This window comes from Tauraco erythrolophus, chromosome 21 (assembly GCF_009769465.1).
Source record: "Tauraco erythrolophus isolate bTauEry1 chromosome 21, bTauEry1.pri, whole genome shotgun sequence".
Taxonomy (NCBI): Eukaryota; Metazoa; Chordata; class Aves; order Musophagiformes; family Musophagidae; genus Tauraco; species Tauraco erythrolophus.
Genome location: NC_141485.1, coordinates 7,390,763 through 7,415,962, shown reverse-complemented (window position 1 = coordinate 7,415,962; position 25,200 = coordinate 7,390,763). Strand labels below are relative to the sequence as shown.

Sequence of the window (25,200 nt, the reverse complement as noted above, 5' to 3'; positions counted from 1 at the left end):
TATTTTTCCAGAGAAAAATATTTTGTGTGTTTCGCCATGTCAAGATCTTCAAACTTTGTCATTCAAAAAAGAGAAAGGACTGTTACAAGTTTACTTGACCGATTTCCTCTCTAAAAGATCAGGTCAGTTAGCTGACAGGAGCACTAAGAAATAAATTGCATAAAGCTTTCTGGCTAAAAAGTTAAGTCCATTTCAAGTTACTGTAAGGAGGAACAAAACACTCCATTTTTCCAAAACCCTTTTAAGCTTCCCAGACTCAGGGTTCCACTGCTGACAATCCTCAGCCATATTTGCTGTTCTGCAACTGCCATGAACAAATTTATCCCTTTAGCAAACTGTCTCAATGAACTTTTTTTATTCAAACTAGTGTCAGGTATTAAAGCAGCCAGCAGACTGCCTGGGAAGCTTTTAATCCTGTTTCAAAGAGACAAGACCAAAATCTCATTTCACAGAGTCTTTTTTTTCCCCCATGTTTAGAGAGTCCATAACTAAATCTGATATTGAGAAATTTTCCATTTAGATTTCATTTACATTTCTTAATGCTTTCAGAAGTGAACAACCAAACCAACATTGCTATCCAAAAGAAAGCAACACTAGACTACTGCTTTTTTGACTCAGGATTACAAGTTTATGGAGTCGGCTCTGCACCCTCCTCACCAACAGGAGCAGTAGGGAGGAAGGACTGAAGCCAGTAGTACTTCAATCTTTATAGAAATTAGGACTATTAACAAATAGATATTGTGTTTGTTGCCTTTAAGGATGTGATTAAACTCAAACATAGGGAATTCCTCCTTAGGGTAAGGCTACTAACTCTTTTGCCAGTGAATCAGTAACGTGGATTCTTCATGGAAGAGAGGCAGCAGAAAATTTCACCTCTTAGGTAGCACTGCTGACAATCTCCCCAGTTTAAATCCAAGAAAAAAAAGTCCCAGAAGTCTGAGTCATCAGTTCACAGAACAGAAAAACATGCCATTTGTTTGGCATAATTTCCACAATTTGGTAATCACAAAGTAAATGATAGATGTTGGTTGAGCCAAGGATTTGCACCTTTACAGAAAATTCACTTCTATGGCAAGGGTCACGCTGGATCTCAACCAAGGACCTGAGGTCTGCGCAGTGTGCTAAATGAGGCGACCAAGGACATGGCAGCCCGGAGCAGCACTGGTGGTCTGAACAGAACAACAACTTCTGCTTGTTTCCCTTTGGTTTTTATTGTTTCAAGTAGAGCAAATCCTCAAAATCTCACTCAAAAATATTTTTTTTTTAATTTAGTACAACAACTGATTCCAAAGTAGATCTGGAAAAAAAAAAAAAAACCAAACAAAAAAGTCACAGCTGTGGACCTCGATGATGATGTCAAACACTTTAACGGCCTCTTTCTACTGTACTTTTACTTTAGCTCCTTCAAGATTTATTCCCATTACTCTAGCAGCTTTAAAATATGCCAAGAACCATATGCTGAACTATTTTAGTTCAAGTAATATCAAAATACAGCACTAAACAAGTACATTGCTCAACCGCATTAGTGATGGCATCAAATTTGGACTTAAATTGCTTTCAACTCCAGAATCCCCAGATCTACTTAGAGCCAGGAAAAACCTACTTACCTCACCTCATAAACTAGCGATTGCATATCATTCCCAAGTCCGCCCTTCTGCCCCAACGCCTAAAGATGGACATAGCAATTTCTTCACTGGTACTTACAGCTCAGCAACTTCCTGCTCCTCCTCCCAGGCCTCTTTGTGCGTCAGCTGGCTGCTTCCTGTGCTTTTGCACGTCCATATTCGTTCGCTGTACCTCTCTAAACGGGCTTCGTACTCTCTGTAGAAGCGGCAGCTCAGGAAAACGGGATTTATGCAGTGGAGAGCATAATCACAGTAGCATAAGAATCAAATCCAATTAAACCCTTACTACTGGAATGCATAAAGGCTGAGGATCGCCACAGTACAGTTTCACCCTGTGTCTACCATGGGGATGCCACGTTAAATCTCATAGCTTTTCAGACCAGGATGCACTGGAGCTTTCTGCTGCTGAAATGCCAGTCCTGTTCGGCATTGGCAGACAGAAGGTGCAACTCCACTGTCAGTTCAGCTGAACTGCACAAGGGGAATACCTATGGCTGAACATGTCGTGGCATCGCTAAGTTACTTTTCAGCTTTTCCATATCAATTCATTGGAAAACAGCACAAACAATATCACAGGCATGTGCAGGAGACATGGATGGCATGGACTGCCTCTAAACGCCCGACAACAACTCTGAGCAACTGCTACTACTAATGCCTTAGCGTGGTGTTAGAAACTCCAGATGCAAATCACCAGTCTACCCAGTAGCCCCAATCTTCTGAGGAAAAAAACTCCAAAGCTTCAGAACTGAAATCACTAGAAAGGACACCTTTCCTTGGGTTTCTGACAAGAGCAGCCTCCTGTGTCAGTGCAACATGAGGATTTTTCTCACCAACTACATCACCTGCTTCCTGTATCGCAACCAGCCTCAAGGTTAAGTTGTTCTGGCTGTTAGGATTAATGGGTGTGCAGGTAGGTCACTGTGGTGCAGACAGCATTAGGAATCACAGCATTAGCTACTCTGTTGTAAGCATCTCTGGCTACGCTCTACCCGTTCCATCCAAGTGGTAATTAACTGTCGGTGTAAACAGATATAAGCTACTTCACACTTTCTATGGACAGAACACGCACAGGCACAATGACCAGAAAAGCTAGCACAGTGTAAATCCACACCAATTTACCCTGTGGCAGCCTGCTGAAGCTTCCATATGCTTACCAATGGTAATTTAAGTGGAAAAATTATAACAGAGGCAAGAAAAGCATCTTTCCCTTCTCCTTCAGCGTGCTCTCCAGCAGAACAGCAAGCACAGAGTACAAAGCATGCTTCTAACTACAGCAGCTCAGCCTGCTGCAGCACAAGTGCTAATTATGAGAGTCTCTGTGGGAACGAGCAGATTGCTCCACACTCCTGTGACAGCAGAGCCACCAGCCACAGCGAATCGCTCATCGTATCCTGCACATGCTTCGTCTTTCAAGAAAACTGTAGTGTAACTTTTGCTTAAAACCAAGGAGAAATCCTGTAGTTTCCCAGCTTGCCGAGTCTCCTGCTCTTCAGCAGCTGAACAGTGATCTGACAAGTCATTCCCCCAAGTTTTGAGCCCTCTGCCCAATTCTTATCCCTCCCTGAGGTTTCAAAGATGCTTAAGTTTCCACAGAAATGAGAGGTGCTACAGGGCAGGGCCAGGATGGGCCATTGCTCCAGTGGGGCAGCAGCAAGGAGTAACCACAGTTTACAGAGAAACATATCTGCACAGCATCACCAACCAGACCAGAAGCGTGAATTTAACAAATTTTTGCAGTGATACTGACGGGGAGGGGGAATCAAACAAGAAACCAGGAGTCTTCCTTGTAGTTACAGTAATTAATCACTTCAATAATGACTAAATCACAACCATACTACTATTCCTTCCTATGCCTTTCCCCAAAAAGGAAGAGTTAAAAGCAAATTCAGTCCTCACAGTAGACAGGAGCCCAAACACACAAGCAACAGCGGTCTCCAGCTTCATTCAGCAACTCCAATTCACTCTCCCCTAGGCTTTCCTTCTGCGCATCCATGGACACCATCTAGACAGGAAGGACTTGCAGCTGACATAACACCAGCGCTAAAAGGAAAGACACACTTCTTAAGGGTTCAGGACTTCACCTTAAGAAACCTTCAGCAGTCTAACTATAAAGTATTTGACATACGGCTGGGAAATAATTTTATGGTCTACTTCCCTCCTACATTTATCAACTTTCTTCTCTCTAGACTTGCGAGGAGATTCTTTTCCTTCTAGCAAGAGAAGCAAATAAACCCTAATCTCCAGTTGAAAAATAACTGAAAGATACATTTTTTTTCCTAACATCATTTCCCATATTGACAGGAAGATCGATGAGGAAGTTCCCTAAGAATCTCCCTCTCCTTGTACACACCTAAGAGAAGAGGCTTAATCCCACCACATCAGGACCCATATTTTTCAGACCAACACTGAATTTAAAAGTAGCAGGTAAAGCAATTTCCCGGTCCAGCTCAGCTCTGCCACTCAAATGCAATTTAATTCCACCTTCAGCTGGTCAGCTCATCTAACACTGACCCCGGACACATTCCTTAACCAGCACTTGAGACTCGTGCCCACTCTGCCTTTGTGCTCTGCCGCAAGCTCCCAAGCCAGGTTCTGCTTTGAAGTCCTGGGGCCAGCACAAAGCCAAAACTCAGGAGGATGTTTTTGCAAAGTCTACTACAGCTCAAACTTTCCACTACACATACGCTATTTGTCCTTTCCACTCAGACTGGAAGCAAACCCAAGAAATTTTAGAGTGCTCAGCAGGTCGGATTCAGGACTACAAGTGAGGACTTACTGGTATGCCATAACCAACCCATCTCTCCACACGGCTGGAGCTGCCATTGCCACAAATTCTCAAAACAATAATAAATAAAAAACCCTGGACATCAGCTACTTGTGAACATTCCTCAAAAAGACATGAATAACACAAATCAAACAGCTGACTACCCAGTGTGCAACAGTTATCACATCTGCTTGCTGCACACTGAAGATCACTTGATGCTGAATGGCAGAAAACAAAGTTATACTAAAAACAAGGGATCTTTTTTAAGAAAAACATTTAAAAGTAAACAAGTTAACCACTGCACAAAATTACTATTAACCAGTTCACTTTTTCCTGGGTTATTAATGCTCTCCCAGAAATGACTATCAATTCTAAAATAGCTTTAGAGTATCTTAATTGTTTTCACTCGCTAAGAAGGCAGACTTACAGGAAGGTGGGTATATTTATAAGACACTACTCCCCGGGTGGGTGGCAAAGTTTTCCTAGAACTGCAGAGTGTGACAGGACCGTGCTTTGGTGCTCCCATCTTTCAGCCAGAGTTTAACTGGCTGATATCACAGGTGAAGATGTGAGCGACAACCTTTAACCCGCCTGCCAAACACAGCCCGATTCCTCAGGCTCTCTGTGCTGCATACCACACAAAAACACTAACTAAAGACAAAGAGAAAGCTCTTACCTGGGGAGGAAAGCAACATAGCTTCCCAAAACTGTACACTGATGACTGAAGGAAAGCTTTGGCTGGAATAGTCCCTTCTCACCAGTCCAGGTTGGTTAGCTCTCTGAACCAAGCATCTCTCTTGAGCTGACAGCGTGGTTTTCCAAACCACAGCCAGTATAGCAGAACACACACTGCAGTGGTCCCATGCGCTAACAGAGGAGATGACCTGCTCACCAGGGAACAAATTCAGTGTTTGGTAGACATCAAACACTCAGTACATGTGCCGCAGACCCTTCCCTTTCACCCCAGGTGCGCAGTGACATAAACCAGACAAGACTGTACCACATGTGAAGTGTCTGCATGACACCACACATCTAAGAGCGGATCCTACAGAGCTCCTGCAAGGACAAGTCTATTTCTGACTGCCCAGCTATCCGCCTACCCTCACACCCAAACAATTAGCAAGGTTCACTCCGAGTCAGGGACCAGAAGCCCAAGGTTTTGCTGGGACACAACAGACTCTACACAGCAGGGCTTCTCTTAAAAGGTTTTTGGGGGATCTGGCAGTCAAAGGAAGCCACATAATGCCACAAATAAACATCAGACCCAAGTAAACACTAGAGCTCTGATGACCAGCCTATCCATGTCTTCCCTGCTGCTACACACTTTCTTAACGGATGCCCATGGGGCAGACACCTCTCCCCATATACAATATCCCAACCTCCATTTTTTGTTCAACCCAATCTACAGCTGCAAATCCTAAAAACAACAAAAAAAGTCTTAAGAACTTTTTATGTCTTTCAAATACCTCATTCGCAGCTGTGCAGTATAAGAACCCTTTAGGGGAAGAGCTGATCAATAGTTTTTCAAAGTGGAAAGAGTTCAGGAGACCATATTCTGCCAGGCCTTGGCTTAAACACCACCGAGCGCTGCTCTGGGTGAAGACTCCGGTACTGCTTGACACGCCTCCTCTGCAGGCCGTTTCCATCCACAAAAGTCATTCCTCTGCACTATCTAGGATAAACAGAAGTGACCAAAAAAAACCCCGCCAAGTCTTCCTTAGGTAATATCTCCCTTCAACTTACTGACCCATTTGCAATTTTCCGTTCCACTTTTTGCCTAGCTTATATTATACACTGTGAACAAAGCAAGATAGAAACCCAACATTATTTAGTTTCTCTTTTTAGCTTCATGACGTCTATGTGCCAAGATGAACTTTCTAGAACATGCTAGGCTGGCTGCCTCCCACGGCATCCCATGCAGTACTTTCTCCAAGAGAAGAGCATCCCTCTAGAACCCCAGTGCTTGCACTGGTTTCATCTTCTGACCCTGCAGCTAACACTATGCCCTCTGAGGATGAGAAACTGCCCCTTTTTTGCCTTGATGTTAACACCATCCAAGTGGCCGGAGAAGCAAGCCCTTCATCTACTCACATGGATGTGAGCTAAACATGGATGACTGAGCTACTTTGCACACAGCACAACAGCATGTTTGAGTCACAGACTGAACGCTTTAATTTAAAATACTGTTAAAAAGCAAGTATCTAACACTTTATCCAATCTCATTTTATTGGTCTGAATGCATTAGCAATGCCTATCTGTGCTCAGATATGCACTTCCTCTTCAAAAGCTACCTAATCCTTCCTAGGGGCTTTCACTGGCTGTTCTTCATACTGAAGTAACAAGATACTCTCCAATACAGGGGTCCGTATAAGTTCTGGAGTCTCTTTGTCTTCTTCTTACACTGCCAAGATCTCCAAGGTATGTTCCTATATTCACACACTCCTGCCTCACTTCCAGCCCTTCCTTCAGTCCTCAACTGCTCAAATTTTCATCCTTATAACACAAACAACAACCCAGCCTCCTGAAGCAGCAGTTTGCAGGTTACAGCGCACAAGTCCTGCCCCTCCAGCCCTATGCAGAACCTGCACAGTAACTCTGCCTTCGTGGCTGCACATCGTCTGCGGCCGTTACCTGCCATGCCCACGTCCACTTCCTGCCGCTCAAGAAGCGTCGCACACTGACTCTTGCGGAATCGTAAAATAAACTGGTTTTTCATGCAAAAGCAGCAGAGAAGATACTCACATTCAGACTGCACACCTGAGTTGTTCACAGACGAGCTGCTTCTGTCACTGTTTCATTCTCCTTCTTGTGGGAGTCTCTAGTTTCAACGCCGCCCCCTCACCCACGAGATACACATCCCAAATTCGTACCGTAAACCCCCTCGAGAACCACCGCGGCGCTAATTGCGTTAATAAAGCCCTGTCCACCGGTACCCGTTGAACACGCAGCCAGTTCCCGGTTCCCGGCAGCCTTCACCCGTCCCATTCTTTCCACGGCCGCGCTGCCTCGGACCGCTTCAGCCCCGCGGAGCTGCTGTCCCTGCTCCCCCTGCCTCGCCTTCCGTCCGCCCGGAACCGCGTTTTAAGCCGAGGCACAGACTTGTCAGGGAACGACCGCCCTCCGGCGCCACGGCCGAGTCCGGGGGCAGCGCGGGCCGGGCAGAGGAACCGCCGCCGGCCGGGCCCTACCCGGCGACGCAGCAGCCGAAGGGCCCCGCTCCCCGCCCGCCTGCCCCGCTGCCGCTTTGTTCTGCCCTGCCATCCCCTCCCGCGCTGGGCCGCCCCCCGGGAGGGCCGGGGCCGCCGCGGAGGCCGGTTCTGCGCCCGGTAGCGGCGGGCCCGCTCTACCCTGAGGCGGCCGCCGCGGCGGTTGACAGCGGCGGCGCCGGAGCCCTCCCTGCCGGCCCGTCCCCGCTCCCCCGCGCCCCTAGGCCGAGCGGATACTCGCGGGTGCGGAAGGCCTCCTGCGTGTGGGGGATGACGAACCGCTCTCCCGGCTCCCCCGGCGGCAGCGGCTTGGCCAGCGGGAAGGGCTTGCGGCCCAGGAGCGGCGCCATGGCGAGACGAGGCGGGGTCTCGGCCAGAGCCGGCGGATCCGCGCGACGACCCCGGCGGCGGTGGCGGGACCTGGGCGGGAGGATTGAAAAATGGCGGGAGATTCCCCTCCCCCTCCCGGGCGGGCGGCGGGCCGAGCCTCGCCGCGCGCACCCGAACCTGCCTCCCGCCCCACAGGGCCCGCCCCTACCGCCAAGGCCCCGGGAGCCTACTGGTAGGCCGCCAGCGCTTCCCGCTCTGGATTGGCTGAGTGGCCCGCCAATCTCGCCGCCTCGCCCCGCCCACCGGCGCGCCAAGCTGACTCGCACCGCGCGCGAGGTGAGAGGTCGCGTTATGTAAGTGGCAGAGAGCGCGACTCCATTTTGTGGCCCCGTTATCCGCCCGCCCCCCTCCTGGCGGCGGCCAATCAGGGCGCGCCCGCTCTCCCGCTCCCCCCCCCCCCCCCCCCCCCAACATCCGGGTACTGCGGCGGGGCCGCGCGCCGGGCTTTGTCCTCCGCGGCGGCTCGTGCCGCCCGCCGCCTCTTAAAGGGGCCAGCGCGCGCGGCGCATTGTGGGCGCTCGGTGTGTGCGCGGCGGCCGTCGCTCCGCGGGCCGGCCCGTCCCGGGCTCCAGCGCAGCCCCGCCTCAGCGTTCCCTCAGCTCTGGGCTCGCTCCGGCGGGCCGCGGCCTTCCGCTCCCTGGCGAGGAGAAGCGGTGGCTCTGGCCGGCCGGGCCAGGCCGCGGGCTCCTCCTAACCCGGCCCGCGGCCTTGGGACGGTGCGGCCGGTGCCGCCGGCCCGGCCCGTTCTTGTGGCCGGCGTTGTGCGACTGCCAGGGCTCGCCCGAGCGGCCCCGGCACACAGCGGCGCCCTGCCAGCCGGCTCGGCTCCCGGGCGCGGCCTCGCGGAGGCGGTTTCGGGCCGGGGGCGGCTTCCCGTGCTCGGAGAAGCTGACGGGGGGGCGGTTCGTGACACCTCGTAGCCCCGAGGGGCCGGCAGACGCTGTGCACGCGGGCACTGGGGCTCTGGGTGCAGTGGGAGGGGAGGCCCGGGCACCCCGTGGTTTCCCTTCCTGAGAAAGGAGGAGAGACAAGAAGTTGAGAGTTGTGGTTTTGGTGAGGGGCCGGCAGACGCTGTGCACGCGGGCACTGGGGCTCTGGGTGCAGTGGGAGGGGAGGCCCGGGCACCCCGTGGTTTCCCTTCCTGAGAAAGGAGGAGAGACAAGAAGTTGAGAGTTGTGGTTTTGGTTTTTTTTTTGTGATTTTCTTTTTTTTTTTTTTCATAAGAAACAGTGTACGCATCAGCTTTGTGCTATCAGTGTGTACTAGAGATCAAAGAGGCAGCAGCTCAGGCACTGCCTGCCAAAAGACACAGCAAAAACACAAGCACAGCAATGGTCCCTCTAACTTCTTCAGAGATGCGGGAAGCAGATTTCCCTGGAAATGTATCGTATTAAAGAAGTCTAGTGATCCTGGGTAGCTGCTGCTTCGTGGCACTGAGGAATAGGTCTGTTTTGTACAGCCCTGCTGTGGCTGCTTCAGGATGAAAAGCAGCAGCCTTGGCAAACTAGAGCTGTGAGGGATAAACTCAACTCCCCAACTACCAGTAAAGTTAGGTACAGCCTTTGTACAACCTGGAGTAAAAATGTTACATCCTTCCAGTAGCAATCTTCACTGAAAAAGCTAAATACATCAAATGTCGACATAGGAGAAGTTAACTTTTTTTGGAAGGGACCTCAAAGACCATCTAGTTCCAACCCCCCTGCCATGGGCAGGGGAACCCTCCACCATACCAGGTTGCTCAAAGCCTCATCGAACCTGGCCTTGAACACTTCCAGGGATGGGGCAGCTACAGCTTCTCTGGGCAACCTGTTCCAGTGCCTCACCACTCTTAGAGGGAAGAATTTCTTCCTTATATCCAATCTAAATCTCCCTTCTTTCAGTTTAAAGCCATTGCCCCTTGTCCCTATCACTACATGCCCTTGTAAAAAGCCCCTCTCCAGCTTTCTTGTAGCCCCTTTACGTACTGGAAGGCTGCAATAAGATCACCCCGGAGCCTTCTCTTCTCCAGGCTGAACAGCCCCAACTCTCACTCCTGGACTCTACAACAGGGGCAGATGGAAACATCCTGCTTGAGGGCAGCGCAGTGCAGAGCGTGAGATGGAATCAGCCTTTGAGGTGATCTGGAGAGAAGCCTGACAGCCCTCAGGGATTTCTCTGGGGACAAAGCACCTGCCTCTTAACGCTGCCAATTGCTTAAAAAAACCTGAAGCTGAACACAGGGGAAAACAAGTGAATCCCGAGACCTAAAAAGAGCTCCTTCTTTTCCACTTATCCTGAGTGACCCAGGGAAAGACTCTATGTCCCTGGCTTTCAGGCCAACAGGGGCATTGCTACCTTGCATGATTTTTGCTTCTGAAGTGGCTCTCTTCATTTCCAACCAGGTTACTAGCAAGATGAGTTCTTTCTTCAGGAGCAGATGTGACTCACGCAGGGCAAACGCATTGCTCAGCCGTGAGCAGATGCTCTCTCTTCAGATGTAAAGGGGGTCGATCACTTGGCCACAGTGGAGGTTGTATATCAGGTATGCACAGAGCATGTCTTCTCGCCAGTGCATCTGTGCTGGCGGAGAGGTGCAGTTCACACTGGTTTTAAAATGTCGGCCTCCTTACCTATTCATTTTATCTGACATGCTGAGCCAGAGCTCCTACGTGATCTCACTCCAGCAGCATGCAGGCTGGGGAGGTTGTTGTCCTGAAGAGATTTAGGAAGGTGTTTCTGCACAGCTGCTGCTCTAGGATTGGCTTTGGTCCTGGTGGTCCTGTTTTGCTTGGTAGTGACCCTGCAAGGCCCCTGGGAGTGTGAGTGCTGGTGACTGCTGCTCTCGGCCGGCAAAGCCTGGTTTCCTATCGAAAGCTGGTTTCCATCTCAGCCAGTGTTTCAGTAAGTGAATGTTTATCTCCAACACTTCATGCTCCAGCTTGCAGAAAACATCTGATAAATACATGTATCTACTCCAGGCATTTCCCTCTGTAGGCTAGCCGGGAGCCTCGACTAACCCCACTGCAGACTTCCAGAGCACCTTCTGCTGGAGGCTGAGCTCCTTCCTCTGTGCCGAACAAGTGACTGTGCCCTGCAACACACGCTTTCAAGCAGGAAAGGAAACCCAGTGTGCTGAAGGGCCGTGCCCTGCTGACTCACAAACACGCCTCCTGAGTGTGTGTGTACCTGTGCTCAGCCCCTCAGCTCAAACAGTAAAGTTTATTCTGGGGCTATTCCCCCTCTGAGAGCAATCCAGACATTCCTAAGCAACATTCCTAAGCCATTCATTCTATCAAGCCAAATGTCCCCTCGTTTTCAAAGTCAATGCCTCCTTGTGCGCATCTGTACAGTATGCCTAAAGCGGAGGATGCATCTATGCAGGATTCAAGGAAGAGATACCCCTCAAAGAAGGTACAACCCCCTTGTATAGGTAGATAGTATCACGGCTCGAAGAGCCTGTGACATGTTTTTGGCAGCCCCCTGGGTGCAAACATGCACCCAGCTGTCTCGCTGCATTGCAAAGAGCGTTCCTGCTTACTGTTGCTGTAAGACTAGGACAGTTGTGCTTCTCCTGATCCCTGCAGTGCCATTTCCTCACTTCCTCAGGCGAAAGGAAGATAGACGGATAGACTGTTTCCTGTGTGTACTCTGCAGGGTATGCTTAGCAGGTGTTTAGCTCCTCACGCACTGCCGAAAGCTTTGAAATTGCATTTATTCCAATATGAAATCACACTGACAGCTCTCCTGTATTTTTTCTGCACTCTGCAAAGCGACCTTCCTCAGCCTCTTGACAATGGTGAAGCCAAGGTACGAGCAGAGCATGCTGTTGTTCTTTTTCCATATTTGAGTTATTTAACAAAACATTCATTTCTTTCAAAATTTCTCTTAGTGAAATGATTCATAGTAATCAAGAATTGTCCTTTCCCAGTTGAAGTCCTTCCACATGCCTAGCCAAAGCACTTTCCAAGTATACCAAACTCAAACTGTCCTCTGGGATGGTGGTTGGTATCTCTGACTCTTCTCTTAGGACAAAGACTCACTCCTGTTATCACGGCAGGGAGAATCAGGAGTGTCCACCTGTCCGTAACCTCAGTAATTCCACCGCCTCTTCTAAAAACAACTGTAGTGGCAGAAAACCTTTTGGATCCCAGAGCCAGGAGCCTGGTGCTCAGGGGAAATCCTGCCATATCGACCCAGGGATACGGAGCTGGTGCAGCTAAAGGTTCACACCTTACAGGTTGCAGATTCCTGGATAACAGCAGACTCTGCCGCCGCACCTGTCCCCTTGCCACCTTAGCCCTGAAATCTTTGGTGCAGCGTTGCGAATCCCAGGCTAAAACCAAAACACAGAGCTCTTCTAGCTGCTAAAAACAAAGACTAATTCTGTCCCAGTCAAAAGCAGGACAATAACAATGTCCTCCAGGGCAGCAGGGGCTTCCTGGCTGTACTTCACTTCTTTCAAGACCTCTTGCAGCTGCGCCTGCCTGTCCTGGCAAGAGGCTCGGCACAAGAAGAAGATGGATTTGGAAATGAGAGTTGAGAAGATCACATAGGCAAACCAAGGGCATGAAGTCTGAAGATGAAGAAAAAGACATCTTGTCCTCAGTGCAGACCTGGGTGTCTGTAGTGGGAAGTAGCTGTGCCTGGGGGCATGAAGGACTGGTGCCATTGGAATGGCATCAGTTTGTCATTCTTGGCTTGACAAAAGCCAAAAGGTTTTGCTTTTTGGTCCTGCACAGGAGGGCCACATGGGAACCAATGCATCGAGGCAGGTTCATATTTCATGTAGAAGTGCCTCTAAATACCTGCGAAATCCAAGAGCAGATCACAGTGCACATGGAGACAGACCTACATCTCCAGTCACTGCTTCAGTTTTTGCATCTTCTAAGCCAGGAGGACTTCTCTGCCCATCATGATGTTTTTACTTTAGCTTTTTATTTGGTGTGCCCTCGTTGTGTTAGAAAGAAGGGAAGGAAGATCCATCCAATATGTGTCCTTTGGCAGCAAGTGGGCTACTGGCAGTCCCAACAGTCCAGCTCCCAGGGAAGGACAGGGAAGGGAATCTGGGATTTGGGACAATGACTGTGAGTTAAGACAGTTGAAGATTAGATGTTCTGCACCCACACAGGATTTGTCATCTGAGGTTCGTGAAGCCCATAGTGAAGGTGTATCCTGAAACGGCCCATGTTTTTGTGTGCTAAGAATCCATGTGCCTTACTGGGGAAACTGGCACCTACTGGGAGATGTGGGTTTTCCTTGCTTGGTCAGAGATGACTTTACACCAGCTCAGCTATGTCACCTGCAAGCTAGTGAGGAGAGGTGGCAGTGCTTGATGTGCAGAGACATATTTAGGGTTGTCATTGACTTACATTCGGGTTCTCCATTCCTGTGGACACAGAGCAGGCTTGTTCTGGTGTCCTCCCTGAGTGACATCCCCATGTTGATGGTTTTCTGCTGCTGGGTGGTACTGGCTATTACATGGCAGAAATTGTGCTTTGCTACACCCTGCGTAGCCAAAGCTTGACTGTGCATGTGGAAAAAGGCGGGTTTGTGCAGTTTGTATGATCACTTCCCTGGAGAGATGCCCCACAGCCCCTAGACCTCACTGCATTCCCCTTCCTACTCCCAAACGCCACATTGCAGCTCTCTGCGAGGAGCCCACTGGAAATGGCCAGCATCTGTCATGTACCGGGCAGCTCAGGCTGGCACTTTTTCTGAACTTCGGCATGTTTTTGCAGACATGGTGGGGAGCTCCCCTGGCACTAGCACATCACCAGGAGGGCAGGCGAGTTTCTTACCCAGCTCCTCTTGCTCTCTGCCAGTCTTCAGCATGGCAGGGCTGGCTTGTAGCGCTGACGCTCTGCAGTTTGGCAGCCAGCATCATTAATCTGCAGGTCTCCCAGCTCTTGACAGTTATTGTGTTAATTAAAGTTTGCACTCTCCCTTTGCACTGAATGAACGAAAACCCCTTTTGGTGTGATGGAGGTCTCTTCAGTGATGCCCACTTATAGCCCAGTTCTCAGGAATGCAAAGATGATTAATCAGATACGTTACTGTTTTAAACTGCTGTGGGTACTCCCTCATTGAGTTTTCTCATCTCTTTTCTCACGCTGTGTCCCCAGGCCTCAGCTGTAACCCAAGATACCAGGAGATGTCAATTTTATGCTTCTGAGTGACAAAGCCAACAGCGTCACTCATTTCCATAGCAGACATGAGAGTGTCTGGATCTCACACTTAATATTTACCAGATTGTAGATGTAATTACCAGATTATTATCATGTATTTACCAGATTGCTTTAGTAGAAGAAGGATCACATCATTTCTGCTGGTGGAGTAATAAAAGCATTTAACTTCACAGGGCGTTTATTTGTTTGAGGTGTTTGTAATCTTGGAAACAGAGAGGTTTGTGCTTTGAATATCCCTGTAACACACCAGTTAATGCACAGAACACAGTGTCCGTTGGCGTACAGAAGTATTTTCCACAGGATTTAAATGATTGTTTAATAGGCAGGAGATAGTGGTAATGCTGTAATATAAGGATAAAGTTAATTAACAGAATATGAGTGCCTACCAATGGATGCAGCTACAAATGCATCCCTTTCCACATGATGCAGTGTATGGGTCCAACAGTATGCTTAGAGAGGGGAGAAGATATTTTCCTGATATCAGAAATCAGCTGCAACCTGGATGCTTCTTCCAAGGTGCTGGAGAGAGCTGGGGTGTACAGATGACTGCAGGACCTCACTTGGCTGTGAGTGTTGAGGGACACAAAGCTCATCTCCTGTTATTTTCCTGTGCAAGTACCACGTTGTGCAGCAAGAAATCACTTTACAGGGTCACTTAATAGGAGAAATGCAGTCACAGAGCAGGTATTTAACTGGCTCCTCTGACAGTCTGTGTAGGACTGCCAGGCACAGCCTCTCTCTCTCCACTGCATTGCTACACTTGGTATCTTTAACTTGGCTTCTATGTTTGTACTAAATTTGGGCTTGTCCTTCCTACATGAAAAGGCACATTAGTGTCCTGCAGTGCTTGGCTTAGTCTCAGCGCAGTCACCTCTGTGTTCATCCACGCAATTAGAACCTCCTTGTCTGTTCCCGTGGTGCATCCTCTGCCTGGCTTTATCCCAACAAATGCCCTTCCTTGACCCTCATTTCTCAGGCAGTTCCTGTATTCTGACATGGTGCTGCCAAAAAGGCCCATGCCCACCCTGCCTGGTGTGCAGGGCTACGGGCAGGGGTAGGACCCACCAAGGTACCCGGCTTCCTGCTGTCATCCTACTTTGCCAAGCAAACAAGGATTAATGTCCTAAATGATTCTGTGGGAGCGCTGCCAATGCCTCCATAGATTTCTGTTCCAAGCAAGCATCTTTGCCTAATTTCTGCACACATATATACGCTGTAAAATTAATGCTGAGGTATCTAAAGCTTTATTATGGTCACACTTGTTCTTGTTCAGTGCTGCTGCTAGAAAAGAGATTTAATGTCATAAACCTAGTGGTGAGTTTAAGAACGGCTGTTGAGATTCCCATTACTTCTGTAAGGTGCTATAGGAGCCATTTTCAAAGCACAGGCAGCTCACAGCCAGTGAAAAAGGACTTCATGGTGCTTCCTTGGTTTCATTATGTGTCGTTTTGTCAGACAGTAACTGCTTGGGCTGAAGTTCCCCGTAGCTCGTGTCTGCCTCGGACTGCAGGGGAAGGTGGGGGGAGATGGAAAACTGCATGTAATGAAAAGAGGAGGGGTTTGGGATTTTGGCGGGCAGATAAACACCTGGGGAGCCGTGTCATTTGGGGAGGAGGTGTTTGGCCTAAAGGCAGCAGTGAGCAAGCATGGCCCTGCTGCAGGCTTAGGCACTGTGGGTCCACACGAGGGGTCCGGCCATGAGGAGTGACACTGTGCAGGCAGCAGGGCCGGTGGGCACAAGGCCAGTGCTTGGGCAGGGGGTAGCCCCAGGAGAGCTGGAGGCAGGGCCCATGGGGAGGGATGGGAGGGCAACCGCCTGTCTCCCCTGCCTCCAGCGTGGGGCCATGTGCCTGGTCCTCCATGGCAAACCGGTTGGCTCTCCAGGGACTTCCACTACGCGACGCCCTCCTCATTTTTGCATTAGAGCAAAATCCCGTTGCTTGGCGGTGGGAATCGTGCTCTGCTTAGTGCATGAGTTAAACACTGTGATAGTTTGATGTGTGGGGGGGTGTTCTGGTGGCAGGGGAGGGGATTTGCTCCCTGTGCCACCAGATCTGAGTCCCATCCCCCCTCGGGGGGTTGAGCCAAATTGGCGCCTCTGCGAATGGCCCTATTTAAGTTGGGACAAAGGGGCGGGAAAGGGCTTTTTGCTCAGGAGCGAGGAGAGAGCAGGAGGGCGCTGCCCTCGCTCCCGGCTCCCGGCCGGGCGGCTGCCCGGGCCCGGGCCGGCGCCATGTGCTCAAGATGGCGCCGGGGGAGCCGCATGGGGGGCTCGGGAAGCGCCTCGCTCCCGGGGTGCCCGCCGGGCCGAGCTCCCCCAGAGAGGATTAATATCTAAGAGAAAACAACCACAACGACCGGGTCAGCCAAGATGGAGCAGGAGGAGGTGTGCTGGAGCTGAGGTTTCCCTTGCAATCGGTGTGGAGATGGCAGGCGGCCCCCATGCAGCCAGGGTGCACTCGGCGGAGCAGAAACCCACTCGTGGCCCGTGGAGAAACCCACGTCGGAAAGGAGATGCCTGAGCCCGGGAGAGGTCGTGGAGCAGGGGATGCGCGACCAGGTACTGTTAATAATGGGGCATGGAAATGCACGACGAGGTCGTGGAGGCATCTGGCGTCCGTGGGACGACCCACGCTGACGCGAGTGGCAGCAGCTCCCTAAGAGGCCGAGACTGGTAAAGCCCGAACTGGTACAATCCATGGGGAGGATTGCAATCCTGCGGGCAGGGCTCACGTTGGAAAAGTTAGGGGACTTTTTTCTTCATGAGTAGGGGATCCACCGAAGCAAGGGAAAAATGGTGTAAAGACTCCTCCTCCTTTAAGAAAGGAGCGGCAGTAACAACATGGATGAACTGACCTGCACCCCCCCATTCCCTGTCCCCCTGCGCCGCCGGGGGGGGGGGAGGTTGAGCCAGGAACGAAAGGAAACGGGGTGGGGAGGTGTTGTTTTAAGATCGGGCCTTGTTTTCTCTTTTCTCCTCTCAAGTAACCGGTTTCGTTCCCTTTTGTCTTTTGTTTTAGTAACTGTTAATAAATTGTTTTGTTTTATTAAGAAAGCCTGAGTCATGTTTTGCCCGGGACCATGGTTGGTGGGTGCTCCCTCTCGGTTCTTGTCTCGACCCTCAGTCCAAAAACCACGACAATTTTGGCGCCCAACGTGGGGCTGAGGAATTCGAGATAAGAGTAGTGATTGGGAGAGGTAACGGGCAAAACATGGACTCCAGAGTGGTGAAAACAGAAGGACCTTGGGAAACTTTGATTGTTGTGTTTGGTGAAGGGACTAGGGGTGGATTGTTTGTGAAATGTGTGTTCTTGTTCAATGTTTTAAGTGAAGTTGTGCCTAAACAGGGAATTCGCAGAGGCGAGGGGCGGAATGTGATAGTTTGCTGTGTGTGTGGGTGTTCTGGTGGCAGGGGAGGGGATTTGCTCCCTGTGCCACCAGATCTGAGTCCCATCCCCCCTCGGGGGGTTGAGCCAAATTGGCGCCTCTGCGAATTGCCCTATTTAAGTTGAGACAAAGGGGCGGGAAAGGGATTTGCTCAGGAGTGAGGAGAGAGCAGGAGGGCGCTGCCCTCGCTCCCGGCTCCCGGCCGGGCGGCTGCCCGGGCCCGGGCCGGCGCCATGTGCTCAAGATGGCGCCGGGGGAGCCGCATGGGGGACTCGGGAAGCGCCAGTTCCAAAACCAGGGAGGTCACAGGGAGCAAAGCCCCTCTCCTGCCACCAGAACAGCCCCCCCCCCCCCCCCCCCCCCCATCAAACCATGACAATTCTTTAAACTTTGCACATTTTTATGGTTATATAATACTCTACTGAAATTGTCAGTTATTTCTTGGTCACTTTTCTACTTAAGGATGGAAAACACTGGTTTTCTTCAAACTTTTGCAACGCTAAGAGCTTCTTTTCAAATGCTTCTTTGAGAATGTAGAAGACCGGTGCCTTTACATCCTAGCTGCCAGATGCTATCTCAGTATGGGAAGTAACTCCATCTACACATACACACCCAAAAACCTCCACAGCCTGGATGCTGTCGAAAACCCTCCACCTTCAGGTTCTTTAGATGGTCTCGAACCTCATCTTCTGCAACAGTGGGCAGTTCTTCATTCTCCCAGTCCCTGCCCTTGCCTTCTGGGACTTGGGCTGTGCAGCTGGAGCTCTTGCCAGTGAAGACTAAGGCAAAGAAGTCATTGACAACCTCAGCCTTCTCCATATCCCGGGTAGCCAGGTCCCCGGTTTCCTTCTGGAGAGGGCCTACATTTTCCCTAGATCTCTTTTTATCACTGACATACCTATAGAAGCTTTTCTTGTTGCCCTTGATGTCCCTGGCCAGATTTAACTCTATCAGGGCTTTGGCTTTCCTAACCTGATCTCTGGTTGCTCGGACAATCGCTCTGTATTCTTCCCAGGCTACCTGTCCTTGCTTCCACCCTCTATAGGCCTTCTTTTTGTGCCCAAGTTGGCCCAGGAGCTCCTTGTTCATCCTTGCAGGCCTCCTGGTGTTCCTACCTGACTTTCTCTTTGTTGGAATGCACCGCTCCTGAGCTTGGAGGAGGTGATCCTTGAATATTAACCAGCTTTCTTGTGCCCCTCTTCCCTCCAGGGCTTCATCCCATCGTACTCTAGCAAGGAGATCCCTGAAGAGGCCAAAGTCTGCTCTCCTGAAATTTGGACAGCAAGACTTTGTGATTCTCCCACCAACCAGCACAGCATCTTCTACCTCACATGATGTGTCTCCAGTGTCAGCAGATCCCATCTCAACTTCACTAGCTCAGGAACATCAGCAGGTACAGTCTCTCGCCAGAAGCATCTTTGGCAAACTCATTCACCTCTGTTTTTGGATTTACTACTAAGAAGTTACATGAGGTAGATAATGTGCCAAAAAAGTTTTACCTTAAAGATGTTTGCTTAAAAAGCAAGGAGGGCTTCTGTTTAGAACAGATGACATCCTCTTTTCAGGTTTGTTTTTAGTTTTGAAGGGAGGACCTCATGCTTTCTTACAGAAAGCTGGCCATCTGTGCCAGGGCTTCCAAGCCACAGCTTGAAGAAGAAGAGTTGATAAAGGACCAGGTGAAGGATCTGCGAGACTATTTGGCACTTCGTGAGATTTCCACAGAGTTGTGTTGTGAAAAGGAGGACCTGGTATTTCTGATTCTTAGCCAGCAGCCTATAATTACCCAGGAAGATCAGATAAGAACAAATCCATTTGTCCATCCACCCTGGATTTCAGGGTAGTGAGCCTGCTGTGCGCCCTCCTTGCTTCCCTAAGTATCTTGAATTCCACCATTTCATCATCACTGCAGCCAAGGCTGTCCTTGAGCGTCACGTTCTCCACCAGCCCTTCATTGTTGGTGAGAACAAGGTGTAGCAAAGCACCTCTCCTCGTTGATTCCTCTACCACTTGGACAAAGAAGTTATCATCCATGGGCTGTTCTTGGGATCTGCACTTGAAAACTACTTCCTCTTCTGTAGCTACACCTCGAGCAACGGTGTTCCTCAGTCAGCTCCCATGACTATTCAGACCTCCCACTTACTCCATCCTGCTCTTCCAGGCTGGTGGCAGCAACACGACCCCAAAATCAGGGCTTTCCGTGCACCCCAGTGCCTGCTGGACCACACAGTGCCAGGCTCAGTGCTGGCTCCCTGGGCATCGTGCAGGCAGGAGCCACCATAAATAAAGCAGGACCTGAGAGCAGGACACAGCCCCTGGGCTCTCCCCACCAGTGCTCCCCGGAGGGTACTGTGGGCTCCCGCAGCGCTTTGCGATGGGAGCTGCAGGCAGCCGACGGCCTCGTGTCTTTTAGATAAAAAGGAGAGAGATGATTAATCCTGGAGCCAGAAGAGCCACAGAGGGGACTTCATGGAGGATTTAGTTAGCAGTGGCCCAGATGCATCAAACTGTCTCCTGCATAAAGCGATATCCCATTAGCGCTCCTCTTTGTGCAACACAGCTGACGTTACTTATCCTTGGCAGTGGGGCCAAGCAGCCAGCACCAGCCTTGCGATAGCAGAGCCCATGCAGGTCCCCAGTGGTGCTGTGGAGCATCCCGGGGCTGGCGCAGGGACACGGTCCAACAGCTCAGGACCTGCTGGTGCCAAACCGTCAATAAGTACAGCACTGTGGTCCTGTATCGGTGTCACTGAGCTATCAGCCAGCATCGCTGGGCTACGCCACCGCTCTTCTTATCATCCCCTCCCGTTCCTGTGCCATTTGCAAGGCCAGGTTCAGGCTTGACTGCTCAATGTCCGGTAAGGATTTATTCCACTTAACCCGCAGTCACCTCGTTCATTGGTGGTCCGCAACCAGCCCTATGATGAGGGCTGTTACCCTGGTTACCCAGAGCTGTGATGTCACAGCTAAACCCTCCAGCAGACCCTCCACTTCAGCACCAGTGCCGGAGCCCCTGGGAGGGCTGCGGCACTTGCCCTGCACCGGCGCTGGAGCAGCAGCACCTCTGTGCACGTGGCTGACCCACGGGATACGTTCGCTGCTGGAGGGCTGGGACCAAACCAGGCATCTGCATTGCCACGTTGGGCTCTGGGCTCCTAACAGGCCAAACCCACCATTCCCACAGAGACACATGAGTGAGTGTGGGGTGGGGTGGGATGGGAGGAGATGGCAGCGCTGCATGTGGCTGGGCACCCCTGCCTCCCCCACCTGCCTCCACGCATCTACCGCCCGCGCTGCAGCTCTGCTATTCCCACTGACCGTTTCTGGCCTCGGGATGGTGGGATGACCCTATTCCTGCTGTACCCCCACGTCTCTGTGACCCTCCTGCTCCTCACTCTTTCTCCTCCACTCCTGGCCACAGGCAAAACAGTCCTGCTCCAGGTGGTGCTGTAAAGCAACATTCATTTAACTTCTGTTTGTGCCAGAGCCCAAAGCACTGGGGGAAAAAAAAAAAAAGGAATGGAAGCTAATTAATGCATTAATTACCCATCACCTTCATACGTCCTTCAGGGTACTGAAGCTGGGTGGGCAAGGTGTAGCCATAAATCTATGGAGCTGGCCATGAACAAACAGTTGAGGAACGTCCTGATTTGGTCTGGGCCAGAGGAGTCAAATTGCTCAGGATCTCAGTCGCTGGCAGAAACCATCCTTTGAAGCGCAGAGTGTCCCGGTCCGGATGTCAGCTGCGATGCACTGACCCTCAGCAGGTCCCTGCAGAAGCCCCACCTGTGACAGGCAGCAGGGGTGCTGGGTCAGTGGTGCTGGCCCCTGCGGGGTGCTGGCCTCACAGAGACTCCCTGCTTGTTGTGGGCAGCCCCCAGTCTCTGCCTGATGCCCTGCTGGGAGAGGGAAGTTCTGGGACAGTTAAGGGAAGCCCCTGACTCACGGGTACCATCCACGTTGTGGCCACACAAGGCCACACAAGGCCTTTCCAAGAACTTTCCAAGACCTCAGGTCCCTCTTTCCAAGCTCCCAGGTCCCAGTACCGTGTTTATCACTGCTGTCGTAGCTCCTGATTCCCTCGAGGTAACAGCAGCACCTACAGTGCATGCTGTCTTGTATTATTGGATGTTTTTCTCAAGACCTGGGTACTGATGTTGGCTTAACATCTCGATTCTGACCCAGAGCCCCTCGCTTTAGCCCAGGCCACAGTCGAAGAGGACGACTCTGCTCTTGGAAGTTACAAATTTAGACCTGTAGGTTGTAATCAAAGTCTGAGTGAAATTTTTTCTCTCAAGATGTATGTCTTAGCAGAATGCTTGTTTCTGGAATGTATTCTTTATACTTCTGCTGCTCAGTAGAGCAAAAGCATAATTAATGTTGTGGATTTGTCTACTCTGTAAGTTCATTTGAACCTCCGCTGAATTTAGGTAGCCAGTTTTCTTTCAGAGCGTTTGCATTTCCAGATTCACCGTGTGTCTTCTCTCTCCAGCTTCTCATCGCTTCGGTCTTCTGTTCCTTGCCTCCGTGCTGGCCCTGCTAGGCCCTCTGGTTTATCTGAACATTGAAAACCTAAGAAGATTCAAAGCACATTTAGAAGAAATCACGAAGCTCTGTTTAGATGAGCCCTGTCCTGGTATGTGTTTTCTCTCTTACATCTCTAAACTCTGTTTCAAAGAGGGCGTTACCGTCTTATGTGCTTTGAGCTCCTTTTCCTCTCTGGTGGTTTCTGAAGCTCTTTATGAATGAAATGAACATATGAATCGCTTCAGCCACCATTGAGAAGCAATGCAGATTTACAGCACTGTCACTCAACAGTTTAACCTCGGTCTGAAACCACACACTGTTTCTTTCTTGATCCTTCTCTAGCAGTAGCTCCTTGTACTCATCACTACTACTCGCATATGGAGTCCACTCCATGCAACTCTGTAAAGCCATAATGCTGAGTGGACCAAAAATGCAGCCACTCAATGCCTGGAGTGTTACCCTTCCAAGTATCTTATCCCTTTAAAGAGCTGACAACCAACATCTACCTTTTAGGAAGAAAAATGAGCTCAGTGGCATTGTTGAAGTGCCCTACAAAATCTTAGCTCTGGGAATAACAGCCCATGGAGGCTGGAGTTACCCCTGTGCTGTGACACAGGGCTGCTCGTCTCACTCTTTTGTTTTTCCCAATGCAGATGAAGATGGAGCGAACATGTGGCAGAGCAAAGCCAGTGACCCTCAGGAGATAATGAGCCGCAGTAAGTGCCCCACCACCCCACTGGGAACAGGGCGAGGTGTAGGCAACGAGGGTCCAACAGTGCTGGGTGAGCAACGAGCCTGGGGATAACCCAGCTCAGCAGCTGGGGACAGGCTTGATGTGCTCCTCCACGCCGCGTGCCAAGGCGGCTCAGACATCGCTCATCACTAGTGATAGCTTCTCACCGAGCCGTGCCTGACGAGATCACAAAGGACTTTGCAACCTTTATTTACGTGCCACAAGTCCTATTCTCTGCTGTGGAGCTCTGCACAGGACAAGCAGAAGATGTGCTTCCCAAGCAACGCTTGTTGGGCTTTCACAGCTGGCCACGGGGTCCAATGCCAAGGGAACGAGGTTTTCTCCTTCCCGACCCCAGGGGTGCAGTGGATGCCAGGGCTGCAGGAACAGCTCAAGTAATTAGAGCCCTCACCAAGCCAAGCTTGAACCCCTGTATTGTTATTAGGGAGCAGAAACACCTAAACATTGGGAAAGGCTGAGGAAACAAGAGCCTGAGCCAGAAGGAGAAGCAAATTCTATGCTTATACCTTCAAAATACATGCATAGTCTCTTCATCACTATATTTCCCTTCCAAAGGTTTTATGCTTTTACACTCACAGTGAGAAACACAACCTCGGCAAAATCCCACATCTGCCCGTTTTCTAGAAATTCCTCTCACAGGGCCAGACAAGCAGACTTGTGGGTTGCTGTGCCTGTTGGTCCTTCATGTTCTCTCCTGCCCCAGGTTGGCCCAAGGACTGCAGCGAGGTCCCTGCTGGCAGCCCCAGCGGCGTCTACATCATCCGGCCCACAGGGCTGAAGCCCTTCGTGGTGTACTGTGAAATGAATGGGAACGACAAAGGCTGGACGGTCATCCAGAGGAACCAGCAGAACACAGAGATCTCCTGGGACATGTCCTGGAACACCTACAAGTACGGCTTTGGGAGTGTGCACACCGAGTACTGGCTGGGCACCGAGCACATCCATCGGATCTCCCAGCAGAAGGTCTACCAGGTCAGGTTTGTCATCTGGGATGCTGCAAACAACACCAAGTTCGCAGACTACAACGTCTTTAGTGTGGAAGATGAGTCCCACGGCTACCGGCTGAGGCTGGGAGTGTACTCTGGGACAGCGGGGGATGCCATGACCTCAAGTAGTCCTTCCACGATGCACGACAACATGAAGTTCTCTACTAAAGATCGGGATCAGGACACTTCCAGCGGGAACTGTGCCTCCAGCTACGGGGGTGGATGGTGGTACTCGGCGTGTTACTCCGTACAGCTGAATGTCAAGGGGGCCATAACATGGGGCAGCCTCTGCAACCGGAACTGCAAAGCTTCTGCCATCCTCATCAAACCAGCCTCCCACTGCTAGTTGCATTTTTGTTTCCTTTCTGTCCAACCGGAGGCTGGTGTGCACAGATAATATGCACAGTCAAATTCCCACTCTGCACCTTCTACGTTTGAGGCTTCATAGTTTTTAAATATTCAGGTAAACCTCTATTCAAATAAACTGTCTCAATTGCAAAAGTCTATTTCAAATTTTTGAAGTGCTCATGGAGCTTAATGGGTTAGAAGGTTTCCACCCCTGAAGCTCAGCTTTCCTGTAGGACAGACACCAGAGCCTGCCGGGTAAAAGCAACGCATAAATGAAACCCGAAATATTGCACGCGGACGTCTGCCGGGGCAGACAGTAGTTTCGTGAAAGCGTAGGAAATGTCAAAACATTCTCTCTTTTCTCAGCAACAGTGAGTTTTAGGTTTTCTTGTCCATGCAACTGGCATCCCTAAGTGCCATGGAGAGTCCACCTCCTGAGCCAGGGCCATGATGACTTCCAAGAAACAAGAGCATGGAGGGAAGGCACCATCCTGCCTTTGCTATTTTGAAACTGAAAAGAGATTTCAAAGTTCTGTGAAATTTTCTTAAGGAAAGACTTCCTGGGTCCTCCAGTCCATCCCTCTGGCATCCACGGGACAGCTCCTCGCAGGCTGGGGATTTTGCTGCCGTACCACCCAGTCCTGGCTGCCAAGCGGGCACTGCTGCGTTCCCATTGCTTATCGTGGGGTGACTTCCAGAGTCACCGCCTGCAGAGAGGGGAAGCAGGATGAGTCCATTGGTGCCCTAATGTTCCCCTGGCAGGAGGACGTGCCCTGCAAGCCCTCCAGCCCAAGGCGAGCAAGGGAAGCAGCCTGCCCTCAAAAACACCTGCATGACCCCTCGTTCCTGTGCCAGGACTGTCTAACAGCACACCCAAAACCCTGCCTGGTCTTTCCAAGAGCTGAAGCACACAAAAGGCTGCAGGCTTAACACAGTCAGGCTTGACAAGGAAAGGCTGCCGGCTTAGTACGCTTCATGTGTAACGAACACGTCCCAGGAAAGGTGATAGAGGTGGGGTATTTGATGTCTTGAGGGATTTTAAGACTGCGCTT

The 25,200-nt window shown here is 50.7% G+C and overlaps 2 protein-coding genes across 3 annotated transcripts in view; one reads left to right on the top strand and one right to left on the bottom strand.

Annotated features, from left to right (window-relative positions):
- BAZ1B (bromodomain adjacent to zinc finger domain 1B) overlaps window positions 1-7,945 on the bottom strand; it is a 50,529-nt gene extending 42,584 nt beyond the window's left edge. For both annotated transcript variants that reach the window (XM_086624832.1, XM_086624833.1), the window contains exons 1-2: window positions 7,833-7,945; window positions 1,705-1,821 (exon numbers count right to left, since the gene is read on the bottom strand). In XM_086624832.1, coding sequence (XP_086480958.1) covers window positions 1,705-1,821; window positions 7,833-7,945 — 230 coding nt within the window. The remainder of the gene's footprint in view (window positions 1-1,704; window positions 1,822-7,832) is intronic.
- Window positions 7,946-22,030: 14,085 nt separating this feature from the next.
- LOC147527281 (fibrinogen-like protein 1-like protein) lies at window positions 22,031-24,146 on the top strand. Its single transcript, XM_086624761.1, has 3 exons — window positions 22,031-22,169; window positions 22,714-22,776; window positions 23,518-24,146. The coding sequence occupies exons 2-3, from the start codon at window positions 22,731-22,733 to the stop codon at window positions 24,144-24,146; spliced, it is 675 nt and encodes a 224-aa protein (XP_086480887.1). The 5' UTR covers window positions 22,031-22,169; window positions 22,714-22,730.
- Window positions 24,147-25,200: the final 1,054 nt, after the last annotated feature.

Bases quoted from the DNA above. Each gene is read 5' to 3' on its own strand.
- LOC147527281 (XM_086624761.1), top strand. From the start codon at position 22,731: ATGTGGCAGAGCAAAGCCAGTGACCCTCAGGAGATAATGAGCCGCA. The intron at 22,777-23,517 runs GTAAGTGCCCCA...CTCCTGCCCCAG, and splicing joins TCAGGAGATAATGAGCCGCA to GTTGGCCCAAGGACTGCAGC.